The 17427-nt window shown below is 37.8% G+C and overlaps 2 protein-coding genes, 1 non-coding gene and 2 pseudogenes across 3 annotated transcripts; 2 read left to right on the plus strand and 3 right to left on the minus strand.

Moving 5' to 3' along the window:
- Positions 1–767: 767 nt before the first annotated feature.
- On the minus strand, positions 768–2675 carry LOC110733571 (annotated as a pseudogene).
- An 804-nt stretch (positions 2676–3479) lies between these two features.
- LOC110733572 (2-hydroxyisoflavanone dehydratase-like) lies at positions 3480–4922 on the minus strand. Its single transcript, XM_021913637.1, has one exon. It carries the CDS (start codon positions 4704–4706, stop codon positions 3672–3674), a length of 1035 nt encoding a protein of 344 aa, XP_021769329.1. The 5' UTR covers positions 4707–4922; the 3' UTR covers positions 3480–3671.
- A 1101-nt stretch (positions 4923–6023) lies between these two features.
- TRNAR-CCG lies at positions 6024–6096 on the minus strand. The gene has a single exon. It is a non-coding gene; the product is annotated as a tRNA-Arg (tRNA).
- Positions 6097–8214: 2118 nt separating this feature from the next.
- On the plus strand, positions 8215–11400 carry LOC110733573 (annotated as a pseudogene).
- Positions 11401–15693: 4293 nt separating this feature from the next.
- Positions 15694–17371, plus strand: LOC110733720 (F-box protein At5g18160-like). The gene is made up of 4 exons (XM_021913805.1): positions 15694–16785; positions 16942–16995; positions 17115–17174; positions 17222–17371. The coding sequence occupies exons 1-4, from the start codon at positions 15694–15696 to the stop codon at positions 17369–17371; spliced, it is 1356 nt and encodes a 451-aa protein (XP_021769497.1).
- Positions 17372–17427: the final 56 nt, after the last annotated feature.

Here is a 17427-nt window from a genome sequence, read left to right on the forward strand (position 1 = left end):
TAAATTTGGGCTTGGATCAAACCTTTGTTAATTTTACGATTATTTCAAATTTGATACACTGATAGTACGATACTCATTTTTTTAAAACTCAAAATTTGCAAGGAAATCAAGATAAGAAGGAAATAAATCGAGCTGGCCTAATTTATTGATTACAATCATACAATATGCTAAAATAGAAAGCTATACATGTGATAATGCTTAGCCATGCCTTGAATTAAAAAGGAATTAAGATAAAATGTATGGGATAAAAATATACCTAGCTAGAAAGATGTTTTATAAGGTGTGTATTATAATTATATATGTCGTAAATTGTTGCACCAAAATTGTGAAGGTAATTCTATAGTTGCATTGATACTAGATGATAGCAAAACAATATGAGTACATGAGAAATATATTGCAACCCCATAGAATAAAAAAAAAGGTAAAGCTTTCTAGAAGAAAGAATAGTATGTTGAGCACCAACTTAAAAAGTGAAGGAAGAAAAGAAGTGCCAAAAAAACAAAAAGAAAATTCCACTACAATTGAAATTTGTAAGAATAAAGGTAGAAGACCTAAACAAGACTGCTTAATCCTTAAAGCTATAATTATGCTTTATGCATGCTTTGTGCCAAAAAAAAAAAAAAAAAAGCAACCTTTCTTAATACTAAGTGATACTCACGGTTCATTTTAACACATGAAGTATGATCAAGTAAGTATTCATACTTCAAATATAATAAGGGCATGTTCTCATTGACTGAAATGAGTTAGACTGAACTTATTAGAGCTGAACTGAATTAAAATGAATATTTTATGAGAGAAGGAAAGTTAAACTGAACTGAACTGAAGTGAAATTAATCTGATGAGAACAGGGTCTAAGTAAAATTCGAGCTTTCACTAAATCCCAAAAAGAAAATTTGAGCTTTCACATATTACTCTTAGTAAGCTCATTGACCTTGCGTGTAACATCTAATATAAGTAGACATTATAGTGTAAATGTGTAATGTATTTGTTATAATTAACACACATTCAGGCCAATGCAATTACAGAACCTTTTTATTATTGAAGTGTATCATGATTCATGACTTAGGTAGAGATTACGATCCCTTAATTAATGAAATTTGTTAATGAGGTAATCTCATGACAAAAATGCAAAGTAAAAAAAGTACTATACAATATGATGATTCGGATCCCAACGACAAAAGCTTCAATCAGTGTTGATAAAGGCTGACAAATCCTGAATCAATGTAGTTGTTGCTGGATCTTCAGGTTTCAGTATATGGAATACATGGGTTTCTCCCTTGGCCTCGATCCATCGGGCCTGACCCGCCCATTTACTTGCCTTGACCCGTTTGTAGTACAATATCCCACGGCCCCGAAGCTCATCCACCTCGCCTGTGTACACCAACAACTTCTTACACCCGAGATGGGAAATGCTCGGGCCCCGGGCCCAAATGGGTTAATGAACGCGTTATCAACTCCGTGGGTACAATTGTCACAAACATAAGACCATACTATATAATTGGTAGAGGACGCGATGCTATCGGGCTCAAGTGGAACCCGCTTTGACCCGAGAAAATAAGGCATGGCTAGGAATAGACCGGTAAAGCGTGGGCCAAGGCTAAGCCCGGCCCGGAGTGCTAAATTATGAGCTATAGTGCCCCCCGCACTGTCCCCTCCAACATAGATATTTTGAAAATTTCCGTACTGGGATAGCCACGGTTCATGACTAGGCCCAATACTAGACGACGCATGGGCTGCCACCCACATGAAGGCAGCCCATGCATCGTCAAAAGGGGCAGGTACCTTAAACTCCGGGTACAAGCGATAGTCTATTGCTATCGCAAGAACCCGGGCCTCAGCTGCGACCCTAGCCACGAAAACACTATCACCAATGAAGAATGGGGAGCCAATGCAGAAGGCTCCCCCATGGAAGTATATAAGAATAGGGAGTTTTCGGGCCGGGTCAGGATGGGCTGGAAGAAAAACCCGAGCCCCGAGATCTTGGTTGGAAGAAGAGGGGAAGGTGATGTCTTTGGATTGCACATGAGAGTCATTAGGAGGGGGGACAATGGAGGGTGGGGAGGTAGTATTGTATCTCAAAACGGTATCGTTGCGATAATCAATAATGTAAGGCTGAAGTATGATTGGAGATTGACTATACTCAGACGTAGAAAGCAGTAGTTTTACTAAGAGGAAGAAGAGAGTGAAGAGATGATGGTTTTGTGTGAGTAAGGCCATTGTTGTGTAGGAGTGTTTTGAGTGTATTTGTGAGTGGAGAAAGATTTTTATATGTTGGAGATAAGGTAGGAAGAATTGGGCACTATACTGTTTCTTAGAAATGGGAATTGGAAGATATGAGCACTTGGAAGTAACTATCAATGTTGACAATAGTTATTCGATAACTATTTACATTTATTTTTTCGGCTGCTCGATTTGTACTCAAACTATTTTACTTTTATACTTTCAAAATAAAAAAAATAAAAAAATAATTTTTAAAAAAAACCTATACTTTTATAGGGTAATTATGAATATTATAGCTTTCACTTATATAGTTATATAACTTTAGATTCTTGTACATTTCTTATAAGAATTGTCAAAATTAAAAGTTAATCGGATAATTTATACATTTTAGCTATTTCAAACCCCCTTCTTCACCCTTATGTCAAGAGTTATAAAGTTATTAACTAATGATGAGTGATTCACTTATTTGCAAAACCACCTTTATGTCATATTTGGGCCAATTGACCAGATTGGTAAATAAAAAAGACCCTTAGCGACAATTTGGTAAAAAAATAAACCCTAAGCGACAATTTGGTAAAACCACCTTTATGTCAAGACGTATAAGACTTATTCCTTTGTAGCAAGTAACAAAATATTTTGGAATAAATATTTAAGTCGAATAATCTAAAGGATTGAATAGTGTGCACAAAATGACCATAAATCCCAATACAAAGTTACAAACTATCCAGGTCCAAGTTCATTTTGGCCCAAATTCTAAAATATTACTAAATGAAGTTCAAAGTTGTTATTGTGCAACATGGGTCAAAAGCCCACTCAAGTCAAAGGCCAAAAGATCCTCATTTTATGATAAGTTGCTCATATAATCATTTGTCATTTCTACTCTCTTTTGAAAAAGATGCTTCGTGTCTAAAAGTACAAAACACTTCAAAACAAACAACAAAAAGGAAAAAGACATGAAAAGTGGGGAAAATTAGAAGAACCAAGAAACAAAGAGGAAAGGCCACGAAAGAAATTAAGGTTGAACACCAAAAACAAGACTGTCTAAAACCTTTGAATATCATCCTTTAATTATGCATTATTGTGTCAACAACAAGCAACCTTTCAACCAACTAATCAAGTTAAAGTAACACTCTCGATATCTCACTTATCACGCATTCACGTTACTCCCTCCGTTTCTATATTAGACGGCCATAAAATAATACTCGTGCTCTCTACTTTGTATGCAAAATGTTCTAATCTATATTCTTCCAAATTCCCAATACGTAAATACACATTAATTCATTGAGGTTATCTAAAACCAACCAGGTAACCAACAATAACTCTTTGAAGTGTTTCGCACCTATAATACATTAATACTATACGAACTTTGTCGACAAGATGTTATCAATGCAATATGGCTGTTTATATAATAAAGTTTTTCCGTACATAATTTGATCACCAAGACAAAAACCTCAATTAGAATTAACAAATGCTGATAAATCCCGAATCAGTTTAGTTGTTGCTGGATCATCTGGTTTCGATATATGGAAAATATGAGATTGTCCCTTGGCCTCAATCCATCGGGCTTGACCCGGCCATCGGCTAGTCCTAACCCGTTTGTAATACCATATTGCACGGCCCCGAAGCTCGTCCACCTCGGCTGTGTAAACCAACAATTTCTTACAGCCGAGGTGGGCAATGCTCGGGGCCCCGCGCCCAAACGGGTTAATGAACTTGTTATTAACCCCGCCTTTGCAATGATTGCATACATAAGGCCATACTTTATAATTCGGCGAAAATGGGAACCATTTGGGCTCGAGCGGAACCCGCTTTGACCCGAGGAAGTAAGGCATGGCCAAGAACAGGCCCGAAAGGTGCGGCCCGTGGCCCATTCCGACCCGAACCGCTAAATTGTGAGCTATTGTAGCACCTGAGCTATCCCCTCCCGCGAAGATCCTTCCGAGATGCCCGTACTGGGCCACCCACGGGTCATGCCCGGGCCCGGCACGAGACGCATGGGCTGCGACCCACTCGAGGGCAGCCCATGCGTCTTCCAAAGGCGCGGGAACCGTGAAGTCCGGGTACAAGCGATAATCGACAGCAATCGCAATTACCCGGGCCTCAGCCGCGACCTTTGCCACGTAATGACTATCACCCCAACCGAAGGCGGAGCCAATGCAGAAGGCTCCCCCATGGAAGTAAAGAAGAACAGGGATCTTCCGGGACGGGTCAGGTCGGGCCGGAAGAAAAACCCGAGCCCGAAGATTGTGATACGAAGGTGAAGGAATGACGATATCTTTGGATTGAACTTGAGAATCAATAGGAGGAGGAACAAAAGATGCCGGGCCGTTGTAGTACTTTGTAACGGTGCCGTTTCGATAATCGATAATATAAGGTTGGATCACAATTGGGGATTTAGAAGTGTTTTTGGCAAAAATATGTGAAATTTGAGCAATAATTAGTACTGAGAAAAAGGAGAAAGAAAGAAGAAGATGGTTTTTAGCCATCTTTTTCAAGTGTGTGTTTGAGAGTGAAAGGAGTTAGATTTGGAGAGATGAAGTAGGAAGGAAAAATGAGGATTTGTTTGCTTAATTTAAGGGAGGAAGAAATGGGCACTTGGAAAAGATTGAAAAAATGGATGTATTTTAAGTTAGGAGTGTACGGGTACCCACATCTCATGTTAATAGATGTCACATCTTTTATAAGGGACAAACATAATCACGGTGGAATTGTCGGGGTTGATGCACCCTCCATTAATTGAGCTTAATTGTAATAACGTGAAATTATTTGTGTTGTTATGTTACTCTGTATTAACTAATGTACTATTTATAATTTAAGCGAGATCGGATAATGCTCGGGGTTATTGCACATTTTCCGTTAATGAAATGCAAAAACAATATTGAGTATTAAAAATTAAATTGCGATGAGTAACGATTTAAACTTTTTCCTTTCCATCGCGTTTTTATTTTCCGAACCAAACGTCCCCTTAGTTTAATTAAAGGTGACTCTTAACAATCACCCGTAATTATAAGTTTAGAAAAGAGGAACTTGTTTTTTTTAAAAAAATTAAAAAAAAAAAAGAGTTAATTAATGAAAAGATTGAACTTTAAAAAATGATCACCGTGGGAGGTGGTATTATGGAGCAATAGTCAAATACTCAAATGTATACAATGAGATAGGGTTGAGCAAAACTACCCGAAAAAAACGAAAATCCGAAAAACCGATCCGTAACCGTTCCGAAAATTAGGGTACCCGATCCGATAACCTTAACGGTGCGGGTATCCGTTCCGATAATTTGTTATCGGGTATGATTATGGGTATCATTTTAAAATTAATGGTTACCCAATCCGATAAACATTTTTTTTTGTTTTTTTTCCCTATTTAACTCTATTAATATAAATCTAAACTTTTACTTTACTTCATAATCACTTTATAATATCAATGATTAGTAGTGTTATTAATAATTTGGTCAAGATCATATGGTATTGTTGTAAATTATATCATAATAACTACATAATTAAGTTTAATTATCATTATTGGATATTTTATTAGGTACCCGATAACCGATCCAAAATTCCGGGTACCCGAAGTCCGGGTACCCGAACTTATCGATTTCGAGTATGGGTATCACTTTTAGTGATTTTGGTTATTGGGTACCCGAACTGTTACTACTAACGGTACGGGTACCCGTCCCATGCTCACCCCTACAATAAGATACAAGAAGTGTGCAATTACTTTATAATATAGGTCACTCTAAACAGTTATTTCTGAATTAAAAAATAAAAATAAAAGAGGTAATTGGTGAAAAGATTGAACTTTAAAAACGATCACGGTGGGACTCGAACCCACAATCTCCCGCTCCGGAGGCGAGCGCCTTATCCATTAGGCCACGCGATCTTTTTCTGTCAATTAGTTCTGATTTAATTTATTATAATAATTCTATTTTTAATTTTTTATTCACAGTAGGATTCCCTTGCCAATCTTTCTTTACAAAGTACTCCCTACTTGCGTAGTCAAGAATTCAAATTCCATGTGTATATATCACTTCAATAATTAGAATGTTTTTTTTGAAACCATATAATAACTCCAATCTATGAAATTAATTAAAGATATGGTTTTTCTACCATCTATCACACTCAATATATTCTACATCTAATCAGAATCGTGGTGATTTCATGCCTTTTCTATAGAGAAGTTAGTGTATGTTAAAAATACCTAATTTTTCTCAAATCATATTAATTAGTAATTACCATCTATGCAGATATCACATTAATAATTAGACGAATATCTCAAATCATATTATCTTCCACCTATTATTCACTTTAATTTTGGATTGTTTGGTCGCTCATAAAAATATATACTTTTTGGACTCACTACCTTTTGAATTCATATACTTTCTCCGTTCATTTTTTTTATTGCATTATGAGGGATTTCACACTTTCCAATGCATTACTTTAACTATTAATTTTACTTTTGTAAAAATTATAAAAATCTGATATTTGAAAAGTAAATTTCGAGACGTATCTAATTAAATCCCACATGACTATGTTTTTCCTAATGGATAAATCACAAATGATGGTCAAAGAAGATTAAGTGAATAGTATAAACGTCCTTATGGTACAATAAAAGAAAAACGGAGGAAATATATTATCTTCCACTCATTTACTGGTTTCTTTTATGTTGTAATGAACTTGTGATTTTTGTCCATTTGGCAATTTTCTTTCTTTCTTTTTTCTTTTTTTTCTTTTTTTTTTTTTATCAATTTGTAAATTTGTTAGTTTAATATCTAGTTCAATAATGTGTATTTTTAACAACACAAAGCATGTTTATTCCTTTTTTCGATCAATGTCCAACAGTAAACATGGACATCACGCCGTGTCGGGCTACCGCGGGTCGTGCCAATTTTTGGCACACCCCAGCCCACGGCACAACACGACCCACATGCCTGGCGGGCCGTGTCATATATATATATTAACTACTTTAAAATTAAGTTTGTATAAATTATTAATGTTTAAGTTTATATAGATAATTTGTGTCGTGCTGGCGTGCTAACCCACGGGTTGACGACCATATCGTCTGCGTCCGTGCCAATTTTCAAAACTTGTGTTCACGGAACGGCCCACAAGTGGGCCGTGCCGAGCCTGTGTCGCCCGCGCGACCCATGCCCACCTTACTCCACCTAGAACTATGCACTAGCAATCGACCTTACCATGAAGAATTTGAGGAGTAATTGGTTGTCAAATGCTAATTTAAAACAGAGTTCACTTTAATAATTGCTTAGGTTTTTTTAGAGGAATAATTGCTTAATCCTTAATAGATACGTAGTATGTAAGATTTTTTTTTTTTCTAGAAACGGTTCTTAACAGTCAATAGATAGTCTGTTTTGTTTGAATGTACGAAGTATCATCTTAATATAGTAAAATCTTAACCATGATTTATGTTATTAACTTTGAAATATACTAACTAAGCAATAAACCCATGCAAACTCATATATTTAATTCATATGTCTCATATGTAGTTTTATTATATGGAGTATTAGCTTTTTATAATATAAATAACATAAAATTAAAAATATAATTGATAGCATACAATGAAAAAGCTATAAAAGTAACCAAATGAGGCGACTTATAAGGAACATTTCCCTCAAAAAAAAAAAAAAAAAAAAAAAGGCGACTAATAAGGAACATGAGGTATATAACAAACTTTAGAATACTAGATCTCGGTATTATTATAACGAAATTAGATCTTAAGTACTCCATATCATTTCACTCAAATTTAAAGACGTCAATCAACTAAACTAACTCCGTTAAAAAAGAAAAAAAAAACCCTAAAATATTAACTATGAGGAAGCTAAACACCCAATAAACAAGTCCAAATTTATTAATAAACTTCTAATAGAATTTCAAACCTTAATCAATACGAGTAACCTTTATTTATTATTTTTTTCAAAATAACCTTTAATTTCATATTGTAATCCAAAAAAGCAGGCGAAACTCTAGAAAAAGAAAACCTAAAAAAAAAAAAAAAAAAAAAAAAAAGCGCGTAAAAGACAGACACACTCCAACTCTCTCCGACACAGTTTAATTATAGATCTCAATTATAAATCAACGGCTATTATTCAACCTCCCCACCAATTTTCCATCTCATCATCTTAACTTAACATACACCGTCTTCTATCTCTCTCCTTTTTCTGTAATAATCTTTCTTTTTTTTCTCTCTCTACTTTCTCTCTCCTCATTTCTCTGAGCTTTCAGAACTCAGAAAATCCAAACTAAAGTAAACCAGATTTTCTCGTTTAAAAATAAACAGAACCCATTAATTAAAATTAAAAATCATGGAGAATTGAATAAATTTAGGTTTTCCCCTCATTTATCGCAGCTGAATTAAATCGGGTTTTGTGAGAAAAAAGGGGAAGAGAAAATATAGGGTGATCCAGAGGATCAAGTTTGGATCCGGTTCAAGGTTATTCCAAGAGTCCATTTTTGTCTCTGTTAGTCAACGGATCCGACGTCGTTTCTTCAGATCGGTGATTATTTCGTCGGTATGTTTTCAATTTTTCATTTTTGTTTTTTTTTGGGTTGGATTTTTCTCTGTTTTTTTAATTTAGTTTTTACTTCATTTAATATGAATTGATGATTAATTAGATTCGAAGAAACTAATTGGAATTTATTGTGTTTTTTTGTATAAGTTGATTGAATCTAATATAATGACATTTAATGTGATTAATCTTACTCTTGATGAATTTGGTGATTATGTTATGTGTGACAAGTTAATTGTATATAATTAGAGGGGTAAAGTTTTTAAATTTTGTTGTGTAATTATGATTAATGAAATGGGGGTGATTAATTTTGTGTTATGAGTTCATTTATTTGGAAAATTCAATGATTTGGTTGTTGTTAGGTTATTATAATTTGATCTGAAGAAAAGGGTCATTTGGCTGAGGAGAGATAGAAATGGCTCTTAGGAAGGCAGTAGGGCAGCTGAAGGACCAAACGAGTATTGGTCTGGCGAAGGTGTCCAGTGATATGGCGCCTGAGCTCGAGGTTGCCATTGTTAAGGCGACGAGTCACGAAAATGATCCGGCTGATGAGAAGTATGTTAGGAGGATATTGACTTTTACTTCTTATAATCGAATGTATGTGAATGCCTGTATAACATCTATCTCGAGGAGGCTAGGGAAGACCAAGGATTGGGTTGTGGCATTGAAGGCGTTAATGTTGGTTCATAGGCTGATGAATGATGGAGATCCTGTTTTCCAACAGGAGATCTTGTATGCGACTCGAAGGGGGACTAGGTTGTTGAATATGTCGGATTTTAGGGATGAGGCTCACTCGAATTCGTGGGATCATTCGGCTTTTGTGAGGACTTTTGCTTTGTATTTGGATCAGAGGTTGGAATTGGTGTTGTTTGAGAGGAAGCAAGGTGGTAAGGAGATCAATGGTGGGGGTAGTGGTCATGGTGGTGAGATTGTTAGGTATGAGCCAAGGGATGATAAATTCAGGTCCCCACCGAGTCGATATGATTATGATTATGGAGAATTCAAAGATGAACCTAGGATGAGGAGGACTAGGTCATTTGGGGATGTTGGTGAAGCAAATGGCCGAGAGGAAGACAAGGCTGTCACTCCATTGAGGGAATGGAAGCCTGAGAGGATTTTTGCAAAAATGAGTCACTTGCAGAGGCTTTTGGATCGTTTCTTAGCATGTCGGCCTACTGGAATGGCAAAGAATAGCAGGATGATACTCGTTGCCTTATACCCTGTTGTGAGGGAAAGCTTCAAGCTGTATGCTGATATCTGTGAGGTTCTCGCTGTTTTGCTTGACAAATTCTTCAATATGGAGAATGCAGATTGTGTGAAGGCTTTTGAAGCTTATGCTAGTGCTGCAAAGCAGATTGATGAGCTTGTGGCTTTTTACAACTGGTGCAAGGACACTGGTGTTGCAAGGTCGTCAGAGTTCCAGAAGTGCAAAAAATCACTGATAAACTCCTTGAAACCTTAGAGGAGTTTGTGAGGGACAGAACTAAGAGGCCAAAGAGTCCCGAGAGAAAACCAGAGCCTGAACCAGAACCCAAAGAGGAGGAACCAGTGCCTGATATGAATGAAATTAAAGCATTACCTGCACCAGAGGAGCCCGCTCCACCACCTCCACCAGCACCAGAACCTGAACCAAAGCCGCAGGTGACTGGGGACTTGGTTGATCTAAGAGAAGAGGGAGAAAGTGCAGATTCTCAGGGTAATAAGTTTGCATTAGCTTTGTTTGCCGGAGCCGCTGAAAATGGGAATGGATCATGGCAAGCATTCGATAATAAAGAGGGGATAACCTCTGCGTGGCAAACTCCAGCTGCTGAACCAGGGAAGGCAGATTGGGAGCTGGCTTTGGTGGAAACAGCCAGCCATCTCACTCACCAAAAAGCAGCTATGGGCGGTGGATTAGATCCCCTACTTTTGAATGGTATGTATGATTCAGGAGTTGTGAGGCAACATGTGACAGCTACCCAAATGAGTGGAAGTGCTAGTAGTGTTGCAGCGCCTGGAAAATCCGCAACACCAGTTTTGGCTCTCCCTGCTCCAGATGATTCAGTTCAAACGGTTGGTGGAGACCCGTTTGCTGCTTCTTTGAGTGTTGCACCCCCTGCATATGTACAAATGGCTGATATGGAGAAGAAACAGCACTTGCTTGTGCAAGAGCAGGTTGTGTGGCAACAATATGCCAACAGTGGTATGCACGGTCAAGCTACTTTGGCTAAAATAGGAGGACCTGCCTATTATACTCCTGGATCAAACTCAATGATGCCCGCTGTTAATCCAATGATGCCGTATGGTCAATATGGAATGCCGCCACCCAATGGCTATTACTACAACCCCATCTGATTTTTGTGCCCATATATGTGTAGCTGACCTTTTTCTTTTCCTTTTGTTTGTTTTTTAATTTTTTTTTTTGTGATCCCGATGTTCATTGTATCACTTGTTTGTGATTATATGTTCACTTCTCCATGGATAAGAGTCGGATGGAAACAAGAGAGTAATGGAGCAGAATGATTTATGATTTGGTAAAGTTTATTCCGGGAGGGGCATTGTCTTGTAGTATTGCACCTCTGATTTGTACTATTAATTTTATTTCTTGAACGTATAATACGTGTGAACAACACTATATTCATCGAGTCTTAGAGTAATAAAATTTTTCCTCATTTCATCTTGTATCCTTGTTGAGCAATGTAAAAACTTATGTCATAACTTACATTACATGTTGATCAATTCTAATGTACTAAGCATAGCGGAAAGTAAATTTGTTCAAGCAGAATGTCTCAATTCCTGAAAGATGAAAAGAAAGGAACTCCTAACTCCTACAACCTACAGGGGAAAACCGTGAGCGGGAGTAGTGAACCCGTGCAACGGCCTAGTTTGTGTGATTTATGGAGCCAACAGCCAACTGTAAATGGTATGATTGTAGTTGTAATGTTGCTGCGATGCAAATGAAAGCGTCGGTTGAAGGGGGACTCGCAGGAGTTGAGCTGTTTACCTAATTCAATTCTTTGGTTGAAAGAGTACGGTACCACCTTTATTGCAAAAGGACATAGGACTATGACAAAGTGACATAGAGTATATCAATATGTTTCTTTGGTAAACGACTAAACGATATTGACCAAAATAATGGTCCTGATTTCCTCATAGTTACAAACCCACTTGTTCAGCTTCTAGATTTTATAAAGAAAAAATGAAAGTTGAATAAAGATGGAACATAAGAAAAGAGGCACGATTCGCACGAACCATCCAATACTTCCAATATTTCTAACGTAGTCTTGTTGTGGGTGCTTGAAGTGTTATGTCAACAATTCAACTTAGTTTGAATTTTGAAAGGTTGTAACTTGTAACAGTTGTAACTTGTAAGTCTTGTAAAGTTATAATCACTCTTATCATTCTTTATACAACATGAACAAATGTTTAACATGATAGGATTTGATTAATGATATATGCTAAACCGGTAGAATTATGTGACATATACGAATAATATAGATTTGCCTAGAGAAGATCTATGTAAATCTCAATTATGAATATTATGATCCTATTCTATTTATTTTATTTTTACTTATTTTAAAAAATAATCAAATTTTATTTGTTAAGATAAATTTAGGAAAAAATAGCCAAGTGGGGAGGAAATTAAAAATGCTCTATTTCAAATGCACCCGAACAAAGCACCCGGAACCGATGGTATGCATGCTCTATTTTTTCAGAAATTTTGGCATATTGTTGGCTCTGATATTATTGCTATGGTTAAAAATTGGTGGAATGGTTTGCTGGATATTTCGGAAATAAATAAAACTTGTATTGTGCTTATTCCGAAATGTAATGAACCAAAAAATATGACGGAATTTAGACCAATTAGTTGTTGTAATGTGGTTTATAAAATAATATCAAAGACGTTGGCTAATAAATTAAAGCCTTTTCTTAATGATATTATTTCCGTCAATCAAAGTGCTTTTGTTCCGGGGAGGTTGATAACGGATAATGCTTTAATTGCATTTGAAATTTTTCATCATATGAAGAGAAGGGGTGAAGGTAGACATGGAACGGTGGCTTTGAAACTCGACATGAGTAAGGCCTATGATAGGGTGGAGTGGCAATTTTTAGAGCAGGTTATGGGCAAAATGGGCTTCAGTTCCGGATGGATTGCTAGAGTAATGCAATGCATTTCTAGCGTATCTTTCTCTTTTAAGGTGAATGGGGATATATCTGGTAATGTAGTGCCTTCTCGTGGTCTTCGTCAAGGGGATCCTATCTCTCCATATTTATTCTTACTGTGTGCCGATGCTTTTTCTACTCTTATCTCGAAAGTGGCTCATGAGAAGAAAATTAGTGGTGCAAAAATCTGCCGGGCTGCACCAAGTGTGTCACACTTATTTTTCGCCGATGATAGTATTTTGTTTGCAAAAGCTACTCTGCAGGAATGCTCTAAAATTGCTGATATTATCAGTATCTATGAGAGAGCATCTGGTCAGAAAATAAATCTTGATAAGACGGAGGTTGCTTTCAGCAAATGTGTTTCGGTGGAAAGGAGGAATGCTATAATTGAGACTCTTGGTGTTAGAGAGGTAGAAAGGCATGAAAAATATTTGGGTTTACCTACGATAATTGGTAAGTCTAAAACAGCTATTTTTGCATGTTTGAAGGAGAGAATATGGAAGAAGGTGAATGGTTGGAAGGAGAGATTGATGTCTAGGCCGGGGAAGGAGGTGCTCATTAAAGCCGTCGCTCAAGCTATTCCCACGTATATGATGAGTGTGTTTAAAATTCCGAAGGGGCTCATTGATGAAATTCATAAATTACTCTGCAGATTTTGGTGGGGGTCGAGGGAAGATGTGAAAAGGCTACATTGGCAAAATTGGGAAAAACTTTGTGATCCAAAGAAAAAGGGAGGGATGAATTTTAGAGATCTTAAGTGCTTTAATCAAGCTTTGCTTGCAAAGCAACTTTGGAGACTACATACTAATGAGTCAACGCTGCTGCACAAAATTTTCAAGGCAAAATATTTCAAGAACTCTTCGGTGATTGAGGCAAGGCGTGGTTTTAACCCGAGTTATACGTGGAGGAGCTTGTGGGGTGCAAAAGGACTGTTGCGGGATGGTTTGGTTTGGCGTGTAGGGAATGGATCAAACATTAATGTATGGTCTGATCCTTGGCTTGTGGTTGAGGGGAAGCCGACCTTTATTCCTATGCTGAGTGGTGGTGATGCTAATTTGAAGGTGCGTGACTTGCTGAGTGAGAATGGGTATGAATGGGATGCTGTGCAAATTACAAGCCTGGTGGGTAGTGATCTGACTGCTCAGATATTGGCTGTACCGTTGCCTGAGAGAAGCTGCTCTGATGTGCAATATTGGGGCTGGTCGAAGGATGGTATTTATACGGTCCGATCGGGCTATTGGTTAGCGAAAATGGGGAATGATAATGCTACAAATGACATGGTGGATGAAGGTATCTGGCAGTCAGTTTGGAAAATGAAGGGTCCCCCAAAATTGCAACATTTTATATGGAATGCAATTAAGGGAAATATGGCTGTGAAGGCAAGGCTCATGCAGCGACACATTGTGGGGGATAGCAATTGCCAAATATGTGATGCGGAGGAGGAGACTATTTTACATGCTTTACTACATTGTGAGGCAACTCTGGTTATTTGGGAACATAGTGATCTGAAATTGAACCTCTTTGATGCTCCGTTGGATTCTTTTGGGGTGCTTTGGGAGTGGATGGTTCGTAAGTTTGATGCTGCAACGGTGTGCACTATGGCTGCTCTCATGTGGGCTGCTTGGAGGTGTAGGAATGTGTTAATTTTTGACAACGAAAGACCAAACTTCGTGATGGTTGCTGCTGGTTTCTGTAAGCTAGCAGAGGAGTACAATGCTTATGCACGCAAAGTCTTCCAGCAGGCCGTGATTAATGGCATGGTGAGCAGATTTTCGAACTGGCAGCCATCGAGTAATGGGTGCTTAAAGATTAACATTGATGCTTATGTTCCCCCGAATGGAATGGCTGGGTTGGGCGTGGTAATCCGTGACCATGAGGGCAACATCATCCTGACAGCAACAAAGAAGGTGATTTGCCCAAAACCGGAGATTGCGGAAGCTTTGGCAGTGAGATATGGCTTGAAGGTGGTAATGCGCATGGGGTATAGGAAGGTGTGGGTCGAATCGGATGCGGTTAATGTCATTAAGCAGGTGAATTCAATGGATAAAGGTCTATCTCCGATCTTTGTTATTTTTGATGACATTAGCATAGATAGAACATGGTTTGATTTTTGTATGTTTTCTCATGTGAAGCGATCTTGTAACACCGTAGCTCACTTAGTTGCTAGGTGGGATACTAATGTACACATGAAATATGTACGGTTGGAATCCTTCCCTCAAAGTATTACTACTTTGGCGGGAATGGATGTCACTTGATTTGAATAAAATTTGCTCTATCGTTCCCCTCAAAAAAAATTCAAATTAGATTAGCTCATAATTTTTTATTTTAATTAAATTCATATCATTAAAAATCAAGTGAACAAAATACACTTATCCCTGATTCAGTCATTCTCTAAAAGGTTAAAAGTTTGACTTCGATTAAGGGGCTGTTTACATTGACTGAACTCAGATGAACTGAACTAAATTGAATATTTTATAAGAGAGGGAATAAGGAGCTGAACTGAATTGAATTGAGCTGAGCTGAACTGAATAGAACTGAATTTCAACGTAAGAGAACAAACCCAAATTCGAATTTTAGGAGTCAATTTTCTACTCAGTAAAGCTAATTTGAGTTAAAACATGTGAGAGTTTCGGGCTACAAAGGTTGGGTGTTCGAATCCCCTTATGCGTCTCTTAGTAACGCCTTTTAATATATTAGTATAGATTAGGCTAAATTACCCTTGTATTCCACCACTGTACTTTCATTAACCCCTTTTCTTCATCAACAAAACCCTAGAAAACAAAACTCAATCACAAGCTCCCAAAGCCACAACAATGGCGGACGAAGATCCAGACTCTCTCACCCAGTTAATCATAAACCCTAATTGGAGAAAACCCATCAATGGCCGCTTACCTCCAGACTCACTCACCCAAATCTGGGCTCGTCTTCCCGTAAAATCCCTCTACAAATTCCGATCCGTTTGCAAACTCTGGAATTCCCTCATTTCTTCGGACCCTCTTCTCTCCGATCTCCGCCACCAATTCCACCACTCAATCCCGCCGCCACCGCCGCCGAATCTCATCCTCTTCCTCCGCCACCTCCCGGATGAATCGGTCAAAGTTCCCGATCGCCCAGTTCATCTCTCAATCCGACCCTTTGAAGAACTCTTCCGGGTTGACCGTGACCCGAATACCCATTCCATCAAAAACGGGTTTACCCCTTATGTTGATTTCTCTCTCCAATTCTTTCCATCAAAGGGTCCAATTGTTTGCTTTGTTTCTGATCGGTATTTTTACCTTTGTAACCCTAGTACTCAGGAATTCCTTCGTCTTCCTCCGGGGCAAAATGGTAATTCCATCACCTCAAATGATGGATTTGGGTTTCTGGGTGATGAGAATCGGTATGTTCTTGTTGGGTTAACCGGTGAAAAGTGTGAATTTTTTGAGTTTGGACCGGGATTAGCCGGTTCCGGTTGTTGGCGACAAATCAAACAGAGTTGTCCTGTTCAGGTGAAGCGGTTTGGGTTAATGGTTAACCGGGAGTTTTACTGGACCGTTGATAATGGACCGGGTTTTGTGGTGTGTTTGGATGTTAAAGAGGAAGAATTTAGGGTAATTCAACCACCTCAAGGAAATCTAAATGAGGTTATATTATATGATTTGTTATATTTGGTTGAATTTAAAGGGTGTTTATGTGCTGTTGATAATTTTTCAATTGCTTCAAGAATGCAAATTTGGGCGTTGAATCAAATTGAAGGTGAATTTATTTGGAATAGAAAGTTTAACATTTTTATATCTGGGATGGCTAGAGATGTGGTGTATCCATTTTGTGATTATGAGGGTGAAAATGGGGGAGATATGGTGTTGTGTAATGAAACAAGAAGCAGGCTTTATAGTTATAATTTGAAGAACCGGAGTATTAAGCAGGTTTACCGGCCTAAACATCGAACTAATGACCGCCTCGCTTTGTATACTCCTGGCCTTTTCCCTCTTTCCATTGCTAGTTGAGATTTTTGGTTATGAATATTATGTCAGGAATTTAGGATTCATGTTGTTTAGGGAACTTGATGTTTTTGTTCACAGCATTATGTTTTGAGCATTGAGCCTTTGTTTCTCTGTACATTGAATTCGAGAAATGTTTAATTGAATAATTGTTACTCCAATGATATTATGGTATTGATTTTGAGTTTGGCTTGTTTCAGCAATGAGTGATCATTACTGAAACAAAGTGTGTATTTGTTTCTGTCTCTGGATAGAACAACAACCCTCTCAATGTGGACTTGTGTGATCAGTTCATTTTGGACAGGACATATGCTGTATGCTTTTGTGAATGGATTTTCTAGCTGGGCTGGTATGCATGAAGCTGTGCTCATCTGTTCCTTCCGATTTGCTTACAGCAACCGCACGTATAGCCTTTGACATTGCAAGTTTGTGTGGCTCCGATGCCAATGGCTATGCTGTGACTGTTGAGCCATTAATTTCATGTCAATTGCTGGACTACATTCTTTATTGACATCTTTCAATTTGAGATTAGAAAGAAGTTCCTGTGAAAGTTTTGCCAAAACGAGC

The sequence above is a fragment of the Chenopodium quinoa genome, unplaced genomic scaffold (genome assembly GCF_001683475.1).
Source record: "Chenopodium quinoa cultivar QQ74 unplaced genomic scaffold, ASM168347v1, whole genome shotgun sequence".
NCBI classification, from domain to species: domain Eukaryota; kingdom Viridiplantae; phylum Streptophyta; class Magnoliopsida; order Caryophyllales; family Amaranthaceae; genus Chenopodium; species Chenopodium quinoa.